We start from the raw sequence: 18,644 nt of genomic DNA, 5'->3' as shown, positions 1-18,644 counted from the left end.
TTTGATATGTTTTAGAGCGCTATGATGTGACTAAGTTTAGAAAAGTTCAGATCGTTTCACCGTTTTGTTTCCGAGTTGTGCAAATTTGATTTTCTTCGCATGATTCTGATCTTAATACACTGCTTACGGGTCTGAAAATTTATAGAAATAAAAATCTTTTTACCAAATCAAACATTTTCAGAGTCTAAATGTTTTAAAATTCGATTTATGTATGTGAGTTTGATAAATTGTTGCCTGCATGAAATACTTTTTTTATTTCGGCTGCCATCCTGGTGGACCAAACTAGTCCACCAGAGCGAGTTTTCGCCATACATTTACACTAAAAACACGAAAACTTCACTCGACATAGCTCGTTTCAGGAATGTTCTAAAATACTTCGATTCTTTGCTCAGAGTTGTATTATTGGTGGCTCTATATGGTCATAGGGATGGTTTTTTGATGGGAACCGAAAACCAAGTAAAAATTTTCTGGCACCAGTTAAATATCCGTGGTTGACAGCAAAAACCACGTGGTTGCACTTGCCGTCTAAATTAAAGCAATATTGCTTTAGGTGCAAGTACATTGCTTGGGCTTCCTGTGGTTTTGAGCGAGGAAAAAGTAAATATTTGATTACCGAACCTTGGCTCATTGACTCTTTTTTGACGGATTGGTATGGCGCGCGGAATGGTTCAAAATTGTCATTTCGATGTAATTGAATATTTGTTTGTCAATTGCGTTACTTCGCTGGAATGTGTACACTTATCAGTGCATTACATTACACAAGCACGTTCCATATGTTTTTTTTGGTCAATCAAATAATGCTTATAAAAATAGTCAATTGCGTAAATTCAGTCGATTTACAATAGCTCTGTCAATCACCAAAACTCGGTCAATTACAAAAACTCGGTCAATTACAAAAACTCGGTCAATCACCAAAACTCGGTCAATCACAAAAAAACTCGGTCAATTACAAAAACTCGGTCAATCACCAAAACTCGGTCAATTACAAATATCTTATTAAGTAAGATATATGGAAGGTTTCAGTTATGTCAAAAGTTTTTATATTTAAAGATATAATTTAAACCTAGAATCGTCATGATTATGACTTGCAAAAAAATTTAGTAATCACTTATTAGCTCCGATCAAAAAGCCATCAAAAGTGTATAATTTATAGTACTATGTAATCATTTTGCATTAAGCTTAAAGTGCTACTACGATGAAAGTCGCTCAAACTTGGATTCAGCTGAAACTTCCTAAGAATACTCTTTAAAGGTCCAATAATCACTGTATGAAGTGTTTTCTTGATATTCAGTACGAAAGTATGATATTTTTACGATTATTTTTTGGAGTCTGTGACGTCATACACTCAACATCGAACATCTCTCCATACATTTCTTTGTAGTTTATGATCGAAATATCAGTAGTAAAGGCAGAAAGAAATACCCAAACACCCCAAAATATAAATTATAGTCACAAGTAATGTGAAATAAGCACATTAGCCACCCTTTGGGCTTCATAGGAATAAAATAAATTAAGGATTTATATTCTTGGCTTTCACGTGACGTCACTGACCTATTTCGACCTATCCAAATATGGGCGTCCGCCATCTTTGTGCCCCTCCGAGTGTGAAATGTTATGATAATAGTAGGCCATTTTTATAGTGTTTAGAGTTTTAGCTCGCTTCAGAGACAAATGACGTCTCAAAACTTTGGAAAATGGCTGTGCCAGTGCTCTCGAAATATGGATCAGGTCTTGAAAGTCATGTAAAGGAACGTTATTTGAAGAAGATCGAGGCAGTAGGCGTTGATCCAGTCACCATACCAAGTGAGCAGTTTGATCCTGAATGTTTGCCTCCAATAGAGCAGTCAGATTTGTTTAGTTACTTGGTTTTGCAGACGAGCTATTATACGAACGATCAGTTTAAAAATTACAAGAGTTTGGAAGCATATAATCAAGTGGTGTCTGGATTTGTGGCTTCAGTAAGAGGACGAATTATCTCAAGCAAGCATGTGGTCGTGGCGAAAGTTCGCCATTCCCAACGCATGAATGACCCTCTGGCCGATATTTGGATCATTGCCGGCAAGGATGGCACGATTTTTTCTGCTCATTGTTTGGGTTGTAAAGCAGGCCTAGCAGAATCTTGTTCGCATGTTGCCAGCGTCTTATTTTACATCGAATGTTGGACAAGAATCAACGGGAAATTAGCCTGTACCCAAGTTAAGTGCACGTGGCTTCTTCCCACGTATGTCAACCAAGTATCTTACGCAAGGGCCAAGGACATAGATTTCTCTTCTGCGAAAAAACTCAAAGAGATTCTAGACAGTAACATTGATAAATTGAATGATGAAAATTTAGGACAGTCTCGTAAAAATCAAGCTGGACCTGGACGAGACCCGAACCCTTCAGCCCAAGTTTCAGCAGCGGAAAAGGAGGAATTTTACACAAAACTCTACAACTGCCAAACAAAAGCTGCTTTGTTAAGTTTAATCGACCCCTTCGCTGACCATTTCATTTCCAAAAGTCGGAATGTTCCAGTTTTATGTGATCTTTACGAGCCTTGTAATTTAGATCTAGATTATCTAGAACTGTTGCGAAAGTGCTTAGATGTCAAGCTGAACATTTCAGACGAGGAGATAAAAGCGGTTGAGCAAGACACAAGAGATCAAGCTAAGGGCCCAGGTTTTTTTAGACATCGTGCTGGCAGAATTGGAGCCTCTGTATGTGGTGCTGCCTACAACACCAACCTAGCTCAGCCCTCCCAGTCACTGATCCAATCTATCTGCTACCCCCACTTGTACAAGCTGGATAACAAGGCCATTCGACATGGCATCAAGTACGAACAGTATGCCATTAATGCATATGAAAGCTTAATGAAAACAAAGCATATTAACTTTGAACTTAAGAGATATGGTTTGTTCATCAACAGGGAATTTCCTTTCATCCATGCAACCCCAGACTTTTTAGTTTCTTGCAATTGCTGCGGATTGGGATGTGGAGAGGTGAAATGTCCCATTTCCATCCCCAACTGTGACTTTAAGCAGTATGTTCTACAAAAAAACTCTTGTCTTGAGGTGGTAAATGGCCTAATGAAGCTAAAGAAGAGCCACAATTATTACTTACAGGTTCAACAACAGTTGTTTACTCTGCCAGAAAGAAAATATGCTGACTTTGTTGTTTGTGCTGTGGATTCAGATGGAAATGCACACATTGTGTGTGAGAGAATTTACCCAGACCCCCACCACTTCAAAACTGTCGTGAAAAAGCTTAAAGCATTTTGGAGGATTGGCATACTCCCTGAGATCTTGGGACGGTGGTACACAAGAAAGTGCAATGTTATCATTAAAGTTCCAGGTGATCAAGCAGTCTGCTTTTGTAGAGGACAGTGCAGTGATGAGATGGTCTCCTGCAGTAATGCTGACTGTCCTTATGGCCAATTTCACATAGAATGTTTGGCTGTAGGTGGGAAGTCCATACCTAAAAGATGGTATTGTCCTCACTGCAGCAGGCTGCCACAGTTTAAGAGAGGAATTGGGGCTTCAAAAGCCAAGCCGAAACCATCTACTGTCAACCAAGCTGCAATGCAATGCAATGCTATCTGTGTTTGTAATGCAAAGGCACTCATAAGTGATAAACTGGTCGAGTGCCACAATGCCAACTGTACAAATGGTCATTTTTTTCATCTTAGCTGTTTGGGATTGAAAAGAATGCCAAAGAATCACCAGTCAACGTGGGTGTGTGGTGCCTGTAAAGCTAAAGAAAACAAATCATCCACACCTACCACTTCTACTTCTTCAAAGACAACCTCTGCCAAGCCAAGCAATTCACCATCACCAGAAACTTCAGAATCACAAACAGATGATTGTAATAGTGACAGTGAAGATGATATTGAAATCACACAGGTTACAACCGGTGTTGTTGACAAGTATAGTGCCCTTGCAACACTAAACAATGCTGATTATGACCTCATCAGTGATCCTGCTGGATGGCTTAATGGTGATATAATTCAAGCTACCCAAGTATTATTGCAGAATGTAAACCAGTCAATTGAGGGATTTCAGCGCCCAACCCTAGGAAGAGTAAGGAACTTTGATGTAGTTTCGGGAGAATTTATTCAGATTTTGCATACAGGGACTGATCACTGGGTATGTATTAGCAGTATAGGATGCTTACCTGGTGTTGTAAATCTTTATGATAGTCTCTACCATCATGCAATTAGCCAGGAAATAGAGGAGCAAGCAAATGACTTAATCGGTGGAAGACTAGTTAATTTAGAATTTGTACCAGTTCAGCAACAAAGTAATGGTAGCGACTGCGGAGTTTTTTCAGTTGCTTTTGCTACGTGTTTGGCTTTTGGTACTAACCCCAGTCATGTAACTTTTGATGTTGCTAAAATGCGTCCCCATTTATTAGCTTCCCTTAAAGGTGGACAAATAAGCATGTTTCCAACTTTTTAATTCATTCTTTAGCAAAGAAAATTATTAGTGATAAGTAATAGTCAGTAATATGACATAAATATTATAATAAATAATTTTTAATAAATAACCAAAAGCAAAAAGCTGATAATCAAAATAAATACTTCATTTAAGCGATTTAAATCAGACATCTTTTCATTGGAACTCAGTGAATAAAATGTAAAAATGTTTGTGTCTGAACTGTCCAGCATTATCAGCTTCTTACTTTAGGCTCAGTCAAAACAGATTAATTCTGCTTTGAGAAATACACCAACATATTAAAATCTTTTCTTTCGAGATTCAATCTACATCTCTTATTATGAAATCTAGTGACAATATTAAAATAAGCAGGAACCCATGTTCAGGGAAATGGTGTATCAGGGAAGAAACAGTAACATGACAATGAGTCATACATAGAGCAATATTTCTAGCAATAAAATTAATTAATAAACATTTCAGTTGCTATTGAATATTATTAGACCTCTGTTTACCTTTGGCATAATATTTTTCAATTTCTCTCTGGCTAAAAAATTGTTAGTTGAATCAAAATCAGTATTCATGTGTTAGCCACAGTTATCTTCTTAGCACATAATCTCAGATGAAAAATTAGGCCATAGGTAAAGAGTTATTTTCACTTTCTTTTTCCTTCATGCCCTTTTTCATATCAAAATTTAATTTTTAAGATTGTTTGTCCCCTCCATATTTGGACTTGTTGAAGAACGTGAATAAAATTGTTGCTTTATTTCTAGTGAAATAGTAATTGTGATGTTTTTGTGTTTTGTGCCTGTCGCAATGTAATAATGATTTCTCCTGGTATAATGTTATTATAGAAAAAACTTTAAACATTGTTACCACCCCTGCTTTTTATGAAAAATGTACTACTCAAATGGCACTATGGAAGGACAAAAATTAACAAGTGCAGAGCAAACCCTTAAAATGCGGTCAACGATTGGTATCTGGAATTCAGGTGACCCATTCTGGTTGCTGCTTACAAAGTTTGTGGGCAGTGTTCCTTCCAGAATAGTGTATTTTCGCTGCAGTAGACCAATCACTCTTTCAACGTGTATCCTAACACTGGCTATCCCCCTTGAATGTTCAACGTCAATGGGATCTAACTGGGCTTTCCCTTTGGTAAATGCTGGAATTACCAGTTTTCCATGCTTTAAACCAACACTTTCTGTGATGGTAAATCCCCGATCAGCCATGACTGTATCCCCTGGGGTCAACTTATCTAAGAATCCACAATTCTCAGTTAAATATTTATCTGAGGTGCGGCCACCCCAAGCTTCAGAAACAAAGCAAATTGTACCTTGGGGAGTGATACCAATAAGGATCTTTATGGTGTTGTGGTGCTTATAAGATGAGAACGTTTGAGCTCTGGCCATAAGATTTGTTGGTTTTTCAATAAAAACTTCAAAGCAATCGATTATGACAGTTACTTTGCGCCTAAATGTATATTGAAAGCACATTGGCATAGTTTTCCACAACTGTTCCCTTTCAGGCCAATGGATAAAGCAGGACAACCTAGAATCCATTGCCAATATCCAAGAGGTAAATATTCTTGATACACTTGACAGGGACACCACGAAACGATACGCTAGGTCTTGAAAGGGAACGTTTAGTCTCAGCTTCATCAGTACCAGCACAAATTCTTGAAATCTATTAAGAACTGTAGATTTCCGTTGAACATGTGGCGCGACATGCTCAAACACCACCATCAGGACTTCATAGGAAGGTAGTCCTGTGTAAAATCGAACTTTATCAGCTGTATCGAAGAATTCTCTGTCCGGAGCTTGATATGCAGATTTTAAAAACATGTATTCAAATTCATCTGTCTGTGTGTCAGCGTTCTGTGAACCTTCACAATAAGTTAAGTCTAAGTCCATCTGTGTTGACTCGTCCTTGAAAGTCACTACGGGTGTCTGGGTGCTCTTGTCGAGTATTTCTTCACGCTCATCATTCGCACTGCTGCAAGAAGGCTCAATATTAAAACATGAATTACTCTGTGTTTCGGTAGAAAACTCTATATCTTGGACAGCATTCCCAGTTTGATTCAAGTCCTTCTTTTTCCTCTCGACTCCAAGTTGCTGATGTTCTATGATTCGCTTCCTGCGCTCTCTTGCCCTTTCAGCTCGTTCTGTCTTAGCTTTCGCTGCTTCCTTCAGATCTTCTTCCTGACTTTCCTTTTTGCCAAGGTTAATAGTTGGAACCCAATCAATATTATATCTGTCCCAGACTTTTGCAGGCTTTCCAGAGACAAAGTGAAGACCACAAACACGTTCGGTTTCAAGAACCCTCTTCGCGTCAGTATCGCCTCGACTGATGGCCGAAATCCAAAGCCTTCTCCGCTCTCGTGTCAACTCTTCGTGCTCTTCGCCTTGATTCGATATCACTTTAGGTATTGAAGAAAAGGAAACTTTTTTCTTACCGCTCTTTGAACCGCAACCAACTACGATACAATGCACCATGTTCAGTGAAAAGTTCACACATATCTCTCTGTCGCGTCTGTTTGTTTACTATCGAGGGGCACAAAGATGGCGGATAGCAACCGTTGTCAAGACCGGTGTCACGTGGGTGAAAGCCAAGAATACAAAGAAATATATGTAGCAATGTTTGATGTTGAGTGTATGACGTCACAGACTCCAAAAAATAATCGTAAAAATATCATAGTTTCGTCCTGAATATCGAGAAAACACTTCATACAGTGATTATTGGACCTTTAAAGAGTATTCTTAGAAAGTTTCAGCTGAATCCAAGTTTGAGGGATTTTCGTCGTAGTAGCACTTTAAAAGAGAATAAATTTAAGAAAAAACGTAGAGAATATATGTTGCACAAATTGATTGAGGTTGATTCAAGAACGTTGTTTCATTGAAAGTATATATATCATTTTCTAAGTTAAAGCCTGAAATGCCAGCATCGTTGAAAGCTCCCCATGCGACTATGAGCAGTTCAGCTCAGTCTACCTTCTCGTAAAACTTGCGAAGATAATTAATAGTTGAGTCATAAACTATGGTTAAGTTGCAAAATCTTGTGTAGTAGGCAGAAGCGGGATCTTAGAATGTATTATTCATGCTTGATACATATATCCCCGGTCTGTATAAAGCTAAATGCCTCCGTTCTCGCTAACTTACTCTTACTTTTACTTGGCCGGACTTGTATTTAGTGACTAACAGTCAAACTAAGACCAAAAAAACAATGGAATATGGCTACTATTGATGTTACGCGTGATGATTGACAAAAAAAGTGTTACGTAATCGAAAATTTTTTGCTGAATCGACAGAGTTTTTTTGCTGAATCGACAGAGTTTTACGCGTGATGATTGACAAAAGACATATGACACGTGCTTATTGTTACGTTAAATTGACCGAGTTTTTGTAATTGACCGAGTTTTTTGCTGAATTGACCGAGTTTTTTGCTGAATTGACCGAGTTTTGGTGATTGACAGAGTTTTGGTGATTGACAGAGTTTTGGTGATTGACAGAGATATTGTACATCGACCGAAATTTCGCAATTGACTATTTTTATAAGAATTGATTGACCCAAAAAAACATATGCAACGTGCTTGTGTAATACAATGCACTGATAAGTGTACACATTCAAGCGAAGTAACGCAATTGACAAACAAATATTCAATTACATCGAAATGACAATTATGAACCATTCCGCGCGCCATAGATTGGGTTTCGCTTCTCCATCTTTGTTCTCCATGGCCACGAAAGCTTTTACTTATCATGATCAGTATTGTATAAAAATGTGAATCAAAAATCTATGTACGTGCTACTAAATTACTTTTCAATCACGCACTTTCGTCAAAAGGTGAGCTTCTTTACTTTTCTTTTTTTTTCTCGGTTAAAAAGCCGCATGCCAATCTGCTGAATGATTCAAAGGTTATAATCGCCATAGTATTGAACGATTGAGATTCGAATTCGATTCTTGTTCCAAAATGGCTTCAATTTCTCAGTGTGTTACTATCGAAGTCGGCGAACAAGAAGCAAGATGAGATCAGTAATACACTTAACTCGCTGTACATGTATAATAAGAACCTATTAGGTCTGGCACATCGTTCTGTAAAGCTAGACACGAATAGCATTACCACGAATTGTTCTTATAGAGCAGAAAACAATCAGTATACTCGGACTTATAGCACGTATACGGTCACGCCATACCGTAACATTGAAATGTGGCAATTCTTCTATTGTCTTCCAGTTATCCAACGCGTAGTTATACAGTTACGGCACAGGAGAGCAAAGTTACTAGTGTGCGTGTGTATATGTTTGCTTGGGCTTCTCGTGGAAGAACCCGACCAACAAAATGGGTAGCCTGTGCAGCGGCGCTTTGGGGGAGGGGGTAGGTGGCGAGGAGGCTATAAAATGGGCTCTGTTAATGTTTTTCTAACCCTCCGTGGAAAGGACTACTAACGAGAAAACCAGCCTGAAGAAAACGGCATAAGGACCCTCGAAACGTTGGAGAACTTAATATGAAAATTTCGCTGTAGCATCCATTAGAAACTACAACGAACACTATGAACCAGCGAAGAGGAAACCTCAGAACCATAATGGTCCTTTCACTGGATGTGAACTTCATTAGACCATGACTATTTCACATCCAGAGAAAGGACCTTTTTCATCATTGAAAAGGTCCTTTCACTGGATGTGAACTTCATTAGACCATGACTATTTCACATCCATTGAAAGGACCTTTTTCATCATTGAAAAGGTCCTTTCACTGGATGTGAATTTCATTAGACCATGACTATTTCACATCCAGTGAAAGGACCTTTTTCATCATTGAAAAGGTCCTTTCACTGGATGTGAACTTCATTAGACCATGACTATTTCACATCCATTGAAAGGACCTTTTTCATCATTGAAAAGGTCCTTTCACTGGATGTGAATTTCATTAGACCATGACTATTTCACATCCAGTGAAAGGACCTTTTTCATCATTGAAAAGGTCCTTTCACTGGATGTGAACTTCATTAGACCATGACTATTTCACATCCATTGAAAGGACCTTTTTCATCATTGAAAAGGTCCTTTCACTGGATGTGAATTTCATTAGACCATGACTATTTCACATCCAGTGAAAGGACCTTTTTCATCATCGAAAAGTTAAAAAAAGACAGATCCAAACATGTAAGGTCTTTGAGCAGTTTCTGAGACTGGAACTGTCCGTTTCTGAAACAAATGGGAATAGTACACATGAAAGTACACATCGAAGCAAGATGAACTGTGAACTTGCAATGATAGAGGCCTTTAAGTTTTTTTAACACCTTGGACGATTATTCATATTTGTATCTATTATTGCAAGCTCGCCGTTCGTCTCGTTTCGATGCGAAGGCACGGCTACATTTGAAGATGGCGCAGGAAATGTGAAGGTGACTATTTTTTCCCAATCATACGAAAAAAAGTTATTTGTTTTCAGGTACATATTTTAGGGTATAATCTAAGGACACTATAATCCGAGTTAACGCTAAAACATTATCCTTTTCAAGCAGGCAACAAAGACCAATAAAAACCCCGGATAAAAGCCTACAGATAAAAGAAGTGTACAGTTGTCAATCTACATCTTTGGCTGTACTACAACGATGAGGTGAGCTTTCTTTTAGCATGTTATACTTGTTAGCAAGTCATATATTGAATAACGACAAATCTGTTCTCAAAGTAATGTCACGTGGTCGTCTGCATGTAATGGGATAACATTTCATCCCAACGAATTACACAGGTCTTTTCCTTGAATCTAGCATTTCTCGATCCTTCACTAATAAAATGGATGATATGTGACGGAAAAAGCTAACGCTTGCGACAGGTCAAATCAATCAACTTTCTTTCAGATACATTGGTGTCTAAAGTATCCGATTCTTTTCCAGTTTTTTTGCAGTGAAGAAACCATACCAATTTCTAATCTTGGTTTCGTTTGGCGTAGTCTCCTTGATGTGTTTTCTGTACGCCTCGCATCGTCACAAGCCCAGATTCCAAGAAATTTCCATGACGTTTGTTTTCGCAGAAGAATCACCAGTGAAGGATAACACAACCCATTACAAACCAACATCGACTTTATACGCGAAGGATGAGGGTATCTACTTCGCCCATTTCGTTGGGGATAACAACTCTAGTATCAAACGTCCCCTCCCTGCTCCTCGAAGTCACGTGACATTATCTAGTAGCGACGTTATCAGGCTATTCGTACGGGATATTGGGTGCGCAAGGATTGGGGACAAGCATGGCCTTATTTATCAATATCTAAAAATTGTAGTCATTTGTTTCGACAAAAACCGAGAAATGTTGTGCCATAAATGGACTTGGGATCCTGCGAACTGGACATTGGTTTTGTCGGAGAAAGAGGAACTTTTTAATGTCCGCGGTCCTTACCGAATCTGCGTCTTCCCACGCGCCACAGAAAGAGTCGATAAAATTGTCTATCCAAATGGAGCGGAAGAGCTGCCAGGCTGTACGAAGGATAAGTCACCCTGTTCATTCACGGAGCCTTATTTCGACAAGGTACTCAACATGCGCATAAATTGGAGTCCATGCTGTCGACGAATAATGATCGACATGCTAAGCGCAGCACACGATGTCTTTGAGTATCACAAAGTTCGCTATGTACTTGTGGGAGGCGCAGTTATCTCCGTCGCGCGAGAGGATGGGAATCTTATTCCTTATGACACCGATCTGGACCTCGTCATTGATAAGAGAGATCGCGCGAAGTTCAACAATCAAACAGCCGAAGACATGGGCGCACTTGGGTATTATTATGAATATCGTCAACATGGTAGCTACGTACGGATATGCGCAAATCGAATCTGCGATGCACACATAGATATATGGTTCTACGAAAACGATCCGAGAGATAGACACATGATTAAGTACTATAAGATGTGGTTTTGGACGATACGAGAGGAACATTTATTTCCAACTACCTTGATTACCTTCGAGGGAAAGAAATACCGCTTTCCCAGGAAAATTTTGAAATATCTGCAACATGAATACTCAACGGGGTTAATGGCGGGCTATCATAACTGGAATCAAGTCTTGTTGTGTAATTTTAAGCGGGGGCGAAAATGCACTTTCTACTCATAGTGCGTAGACGAGAGAATGTCTCTTGATATACACTATCAGTCATAACAGTACTTCAGAGATTTGATTAGATTTCTATAATGCGCGCGGAGTCGTTCTCACACGACAAGTTTAGGTTTTGGTGGACGTCAATTGAAGTGTTTCATTAACAGAATCGGGTCATGTACCTAAGGAATGGCATGGAAAAGCCTTGAGTTTCTTGTTACATATCTATGAAACTTATAGGAAATACATTGAATTTACCACTCCTAGAGCGCAGCAATTTCAAGGAAATATCCGGCCACACAACATCGTGAAAACTGAATCAGATCATAATAGCCATTCCGAGGTTGAGGAAAAAACTGGGTCGAGTTGGCATTGCAGTGCATTGTGGGATTGTTTTGGGAAACTGCAAGAAAGAAATAGACGTCAGTTTGGAAAGATGTCTCCTAAAGGCCGGTTTAGACGGTACGATTTCCGCCTACATCTATCGTATACAACACGCTCCCGTCTGTCGTAGGCGAGTTGTAGGCTTGATTTACACGCTACGTCTCGAGTTGTAGGATGGCGCGAGCGTGTTGTATACGATAGTTGTAGGCGGAAATCGTACCGTCTAAATCGGCCTTAAAGACAGTACTACTTTGCACTGCGATACCAAGTTTTTTACTCAACCTCGGAATCACTGAGAGCGCAAATTCCCCTAGTCTCCCTCGCATCCATTTTTAGTGTCGGTCGTCACGCAACTCGAAAAATAGCATTTTCCGAGTACCAATTAGTAATACTGACCTGCCATTTCAAAATATGCCAAAAGTTAGCTAAATTTGTTCTACTTGATACAGGCCATGGATGCTTTAAATGTTAGAGTTGCTTGATATATGTTTTCACATCTTTTACTTACACATGCGTTCGCATAATTTCCAAAGTCTATTTGGTTTGATGATTAAGATGTAAATATAACGAATTTTAAAAAATAAATAAAATATGCTATTATCTAACAATGTGTTCTCAGTTGACCCTAACATGTCCTACCAGTAGTTGCGGTCACGCGTAGATAAAACCACAGGTAGCCCATACGTTTAATCGAGAATCATTTGGCAACATTCTATCACCATGCATCTGAATTTTTGACTTAGTATTTAAGATAAACGCAGGGATAAACCTTGATCTTTTTATTCTGTGGAGCTAGACTAAGCGATTAAATGCGGCGACTGCGCTTTTCTTGCTGCTCCACAGGAAGCCCAATCATCGTAACTCCCATGATCCTTCGAGGGGGTTCAAAATGGCGGTATGTCTTGTTAGATTATGAGCTAAGCCAAGTCGATGCTCTTATTTTCTTCGTCCTTCATTTCCCTTAGTTAAATAAGGGATATGGAAAGAGGAAAAAGAAAAAAGAAGATTTTATCCTTTATTTTTGAAGAAATTCAAATGATATGGTTGTGCAGAACAACTTTTAAATGTGGAGAAACTTTTTTGTTTTGAGCAAAAAGCAACTCAATCAAAATGGCCTCCAGTTCATCGCTGAAGTTAAATTGGTTGGATCATTTCGACTCCACTTGGGTCAACGAGGATCCCGAAGTCATAGTCACAAGAAAAGGAGTTGTTTCTTTGTTTGAGAAGCTTCTTTCCAACAAAGAAGCTGTATCGATCCCTCAAGCACCGTTACAATTGCGAGGACCGCTGTTACCCGATTTTGAACGAGGGACAGCGTCACAAAATGAGCAAGACCAGTTCCTCAATGATCTTTTGTCGAGTCAGCTAACGCTAGCTAGACTTGTCAGCTCGGATTCACCATTTTATTATACTCTTCGGCGCCGACTTGCTATTTTACAAAGAATATTTTGCGCCCTTTCTGCAAAATTTCACAACAAGGGAAAACCGAATCTTTTGACTGGTGCAAGTTTAAATTCTAACGATCAGTCTCAAGTAAAGTCCAAGACAGCCGATGTTAAGTGTGGAAAAGACGTGTTAATAGAGATGGGAATCAAAACGGGGCTTTCTATGCTTTTCTCCCTACTCCGACAATCTTGGCATAGCGGACAGGGAATAATTTGCAATGATGTTTTGGCAACAGCTTCAGCTGTTTTATCATCATTGCCTCCACTATCGCTTTCTCAGGACTCAAAAATACCAGAACTTGGTATAGAAACCTTGAGGCAAGTGTCTGAGTTCTTAATGTCGACTGCTTCTGCTCAATCAACTGCAGACAATAATGGCAGAAGGCTTGCTTGCGAGCTGTTGCTAAGAATTGGTGTGCATAGGGGATCACTTAAGTGTTTGTTGGAGTGGATTGAAATGGCAATAGTCATGGATTGTGTTAAACCAGAAGATAGCGCCAAAAATACAGCTTTAATTGGTATATCAGTAGATTGTCTGGAGGATATGTGCAGACAAATGAGAAAACTCATGGTATGTATGCATAGTATATTTTATTTAATTATAATTTTTAATAATAGTTATTAATACTATTAATTTTTGTCTCAACATCCCCTGTGGTTAAGTGCTAAATAATTTAGAGTGATAATTAGAGTCAATGTTGTCATCAAACAATTTTTTTTTTTGCGGGCATAATATATATATATTTTTAAATTTTTGGTTTGATTTCATTTTCCTTTTCACTTTTTGTTGATCTTTTTCAATGTCCTTATTTTTGTTGTTAATTCAGTGTATGTATAAATACCATTATTATTAATCATTCATTTATCATATATGTATCATTAATTTATCATACATATATGCTCTTCATTAAATTTTTCTAGTCAGACCAGCAGTGTTTTCAGAACGAGTCTTTTAGATATAAATTTATACTAACATGTTTTTGGTTATTATCCTAATAGATAACAACAGCAGAGACACATTCTTTTACCTCTCAAGAAGACAGAGATAGCAGTTTTGAAGAGATGGACAGCAGTTTTGACTTGATTCCTGATTCAGAGACCAGACTTGTTCCTCTTCATAAAGCTGCTGTTTTTCTCCTAAACCAGGTATGTGATGAAGAAATAATGAATGAGTTATGTGCTGCAGGTGATAGGATCTATTGTAATTGGGGAAAACCTGTAGTAGATTCCTAGCATCTCTCTTTGATCTCTTTTAATATTCAGCGATACGTTTTGTAGTCTTTTTTCTTTAACCTGCTAGCTATTGATAACCTAAGAGTTAGCTATAAGTAAAATAAAATGAAATGAAATAAGTTATAAAGTACTGGAAAGTTGTCAGAACATGAGAGAAGGGTTAGAAGAATCATGGCATGTAATTGAGCTCTTTTCAACACTTGTGTTGGCTGACCCACAATCTTTATAACAGCTTATAGCACTGCAACCAATTTTTTTTTTCTTTTATGAAATACCATTTAGAACAGTGATTTTGGATGTGCGAAATGATAAATAGATTAAATGTGCTGCCAATCCTCAAGTATAACAGCATACAACACAGCACTGCAAGCAATTTTTAAAAATATAAATTACCAATTAGAATAGCTGTTATTGGGGATAAGAATGGTGTTAGAAATAGTTTCCTTTACTAAATTTTCAATGACATAGACCTTCTCGATGAGCGTTACGCTCTTGGGGTTAATGTAACGACAAAATGTGTTTAAATAAAAAAATAAACAAAAAAGATTTTTTCAATGCTGCAGTCAAAGAAACATCCAGATTGACTTCAAAGCTTGTTTCCTTTATATATTCAGGTAACCAACCTTGCTGAGCATTATGCCCTAACATCAATAAAGAATGGCACATCAGGGGAACTACAGAGCAATGGCTTCAATACTGGAGATGAAGTATTTGTATGGGGGAGTAACAGTAGTCACCAATTAGCAGAAGGAAGTATGGACAAGATACTCATCCCTAAGCTGGCTACATCATTTGGTAATGCTCAACAGGTAAATAGTAAGGTTACAAATAATAAAATTTTAAATATGTAATTTATGTTCCTTCAAGCTCCATGTGGGGTTTGAACCAGTGACCTTCTGTTTGCTAGTCAGATGCTCTAACCACTGAGCTTCTGGAAGTCATGTGGGTGATCGACATCTTTAATGACTATCCAAGCAGCAAAAGCACCTTAATAATAAAGTTTTAGTTTATAGATATATTATATCTTGGTCATATTTCTGTTATCTTTGCAACTTTTAGCTATATTGTATTTTGGCTTGAGTCCATCAAAAATTTACAACATTTTTATTAACACAAGCTGTTGGAATATTGTAATAGGTTATTGGATATAGGAGAAAAAGAAGGTACAGGGCACAGCAGCGTCAATAAGCATTCTATTATATGACCCTAAATAAAAAAGATACCTTAAAAGTTGCAAATTATGTCAATACGGTCGCAGGTTTTGAGCAGGGCCATACAGATTCGTATGGCCCTGCTCGCTCAAAGCCGTACAGCCCTGCTCACGCCATTTTCCCGAAGGTTTTTTAAGATCGTGTGCCTGGGCAGATACTGGTCATATTTTTACACAATCAAGGCTAAGACTGAGCAAAGGCGAACTCGAAATGGGAGTATTCATGGTTTTAGTTACGTTTAGTTTTCCCAGTGTAAAAAAGCTGTAATTTACTAAATTACTAAAAGTTTATTTTTTAATTTCTCTATGACAACCTGCGTGCAAGTAGGTGTATCTATCCCTAGTAGGATCCTATATAGACATGAGCAATGATGAATTTTTTCACATGACTTGATATCAAGTGATCAGCACACTAGATCCTGATGATCAAGCATGATACTTAATCTTCTCTCTGAGCTCACCCCTACACACTACACTGTCATATTTATTCATTATAACTATATGATGGTAGCAGTGCACTTGCTTCTAAACTTTGGGGTCTCTTAATTCATGGACTCGGCTTCTCATGCGTAGAGTTTGTTAGTTCTCTCCACTGACTCAAAGGTTTGTGTCCTGGTTCTCAAGGCAAAACCTAACAAGCTAGATTCCATCTCAATCTTTGAGTTAGCCATGCCATGACTTTGATCACCCCAGAGGCTGTTTCAGGGCATTGATCTGTGAGTTAGCCATACCTTGACTTTGATCAGAACAGAGGTTGTTTCAGGGCATCAATCTGTGAGTTAGCCATGCCCTGACTTAGATCAGCTAAGAGGTTATCTCAGGGTATTGATCTGTGAGTTAGCCGTGCCCTGACTTTGATCAGCTGTGAGGTTGTTTTCAGGGTATTGATCTGTGAGTTAGCTATGCCCTGACTTTGATCAGGCTACTTCTATAATATTTTGTACAGATGGAGTTGATTAATAATTGGTATTGCCTTTCAGATAGAGGCGGGCCAGTACTGTACCTTCGTAATCTTTCCTGATGGTTTTTTACATGCATGTGGCAAGGTAAGCTTTCTTTCTTAAATTACTCAAACAATGGTTTGATTTTGAGATATGATGATCTGTATCATGGGCGGCGATGAGAGTGAGACAATTTCTGGCAAAAATTAAAATATAAACATAGATCTTTAACTACACCAGGGCTTAAAATAATGGCAACTCATTGAATAAATGCCAGAACAGAATTAAAACTTGTCCCTTGAAACATTTCCTTTGCCAGTTATTTTGACCAGTAATCTTGATTCAGAAACCAAGTATGATTGAGCTCGAACTAATTTGGTTGGTCATCATGACCAGCAACTGACCAGACACACCAAAACGCCAAACCAAAAAATGCCACCATTACATTTTATGTTTCCAAAATTTAAATTACCGTAAAATTTTTAAAAAGGCCACCAATTTGTTGTCATGAAGAGGGAAGTAAGGTTGGTTTGGGAGTAAGCCTCCTATTTTAGATTATAATGTCCTCACTCTCTTGAGTATCAATTTTTTAATTACTAAAATCCTTACAGAACTAAAGTACATTAATATTGGTATAACTAGAACAATGAACCAAATTCACTTGGGCATAATGTTTCAGACCACGTGCCATTCCGTTGAGATTAGCGTTCTGTATTTGGGTTGTATCCATATTCATGTGTCTTCTCATCGCAACTGTTAAATAAAGGAATAATACTCTAGGGAAAGACACATGGTCTATGAGAAAACAGTGCATTAGGAATCCTTTCAGTTCAGTTGGAATAAAAGTAATGATTGGGCTACCTGTGTTTTATTTTTCAGGGTAGTTATGGACGTCTTGGTCTTGGTGATTCCACCAATCAGGCTCAACTAAAGAGAGTGGGCTTTGATGTTGATTATGTTATAAAGAGGGTTTCTTCCTCTAAAGGATCGGATGGTCACACGCTGGCTTTGACTGTAGATGGCAAGGTGTTTAGCTGGGGAGATGGTAGGCGATAAAAACCAGAATTCATTCTGTTTCATAACCTTACTAAATGATTTAACATACCTTTCTTAACAAATATGTGGTTTTAACACTTATATATTAGACAAAGTGTTTTATTGAAGCAAGCATCTCACAAAATGATTTAAAATACCTTTCTTAACAAATATGTGGTTTTAGTAAAAATACGCAGGTGATTATAGAAAATCTCTCGCGCTGATTGGTCAAGAAACTCACACTATCACACGATAATCACCTCGAGTGAAAATCCAAAATGGCGGTCAGCCTCTTCGTTGCCGTTACCGGAAAAATGCCTTTTATCTTCTTTTTTTAATTTTTTTGAAAGAATCAACTGTGTATTTATACTAAAACAATTATTTGCCTCAGGCTCAGTGATTATTGAGAATTATTTACCTCGCTGCTGGAAAACTCGCATCTTGGTAAATATTCCCCGATAATCACTTCGCCTTCGGCGAATAGTTGTTAATTAACACCTTTGTTATATTAGACAGTGTTTTATTGGGGAGGTGTTCAGTTATAAGAATTTCTCTGATCTGTCTCACAGCCTCATTGAAGAGGGAAGAACGTCAAAAATGCTTCAAAGCCATTTTGTTTAACGTTTTTATTGGGCTTCCTGTGCTTTTGATAAATTTTGGCATTGGAATGAGGTAGGCATGGATACTTACTATAGCTACCACACCTTTTTCAGGGGATTATGGTAAACTTGGCCATGGTAACAGCCAGACTCAGAAGGTTCCAAAACTGATAGAAGGACCTTTAGCAAACAAGGTGAGCTTAAGACTAAAAGTGTGTAAAAAATATCTATTTTTTCCTTTGAATCATTGTTCATTTTCATACCTAATAACTTTAAACCTTCTTTTAGCCTCACTAATCAAGGTTA

General features: G+C 38.1%; 4 protein-coding genes across 7 annotated transcripts in view; 3 read left to right on the top strand and 1 right to left on the bottom strand.

The window, feature by feature from the left end:
• Window positions 1-1,525: 1,525 nt before the first annotated feature.
• On the top strand, window positions 1,526-5,178 carry LOC148906359 (uncharacterized). The gene has a single exon (XM_089037704.1). The coding sequence runs from the start codon at window positions 1,695-1,697 to the stop codon at window positions 4,431-4,433; it is 2,739 nt and encodes a 912-aa protein (XP_088893830.1). The 5' UTR covers window positions 1,526-1,694; the 3' UTR covers window positions 4,434-5,178.
• LOC148906358 (uncharacterized) lies at window positions 4,415-7,015 on the bottom strand. Its single transcript, XM_089037705.1, has one exon. The coding sequence runs from the start codon at window positions 6,896-6,898 to the stop codon at window positions 5,309-5,311; it is 1,590 nt and encodes a 529-aa protein (XP_088893831.1). The 5' UTR covers window positions 6,899-7,015; the 3' UTR covers window positions 4,415-5,308.
• A 1,043-nt stretch (window positions 7,016-8,058) lies between these two features.
• Window positions 8,059-12,483, top strand: LOC116303658 (uncharacterized). Of its 2 annotated transcripts, none has more exons than XM_031713238.2 (3): window positions 8,059-8,246; window positions 9,928-10,022; window positions 10,300-12,483. In XM_031713238.2, exons 2-3 carry the CDS (start codon window positions 10,018-10,020, stop codon window positions 11,507-11,509), a joined length of 1,215 nt encoding a protein of 404 aa, XP_031569098.2. In that variant the 5' UTR covers window positions 8,059-8,246; window positions 9,928-10,017; the 3' UTR covers window positions 11,510-12,483. The 2 variants fall into 2 exon arrangements, with proteins under 2 accessions (XP_031569098.2, XP_031569100.2); XM_031713240.2 differs by having other exon boundaries at window positions 9,925-10,022.
• A 297-nt stretch (window positions 12,484-12,780) lies between these two features.
• LOC116303637 (putative E3 ubiquitin-protein ligase HERC1) overlaps window positions 12,781-18,644 on the top strand; it is a 67,514-nt gene continuing 61,650 nt past the window's right edge. For all 3 annotated transcript variants that reach the window (XM_031713213.2, XM_031713212.2, XM_031713211.2), the window contains exons 1-6: window positions 12,781-13,891; window positions 14,320-14,466; window positions 15,168-15,362; window positions 16,744-16,809; window positions 17,584-17,749; window positions 18,453-18,532. In XM_031713213.2, coding sequence (XP_031569073.2) covers window positions 12,986-13,891; window positions 14,320-14,466; window positions 15,168-15,362; window positions 16,744-16,809; window positions 17,584-17,749; window positions 18,453-18,532 — 1,560 coding nt within the window. In that variant the 5' untranslated portion in view covers window positions 12,781-12,985. The remainder of the gene's footprint in view (window positions 13,892-14,319; window positions 14,467-15,167; window positions 15,363-16,743; window positions 16,810-17,583; window positions 17,750-18,452; window positions 18,533-18,644) is intronic.

The sequence above is a fragment of the Actinia tenebrosa genome, unplaced genomic scaffold, assembly GCF_029948245.1.
Source record: "Actinia tenebrosa isolate PJP-AT-01 unplaced genomic scaffold, QUT_ActTen_1.0 PGA_scaffold5__44_contigs__length_20552954, whole genome shotgun sequence".
NCBI classification, from domain to species: domain Eukaryota; kingdom Metazoa; phylum Cnidaria; class Anthozoa; order Actiniaria; family Actiniidae; genus Actinia; species Actinia tenebrosa.
The sequence above is the reverse complement of the archived record's forward strand: the minus strand, read 5'-3'. Positions and strand labels throughout refer to the sequence as shown.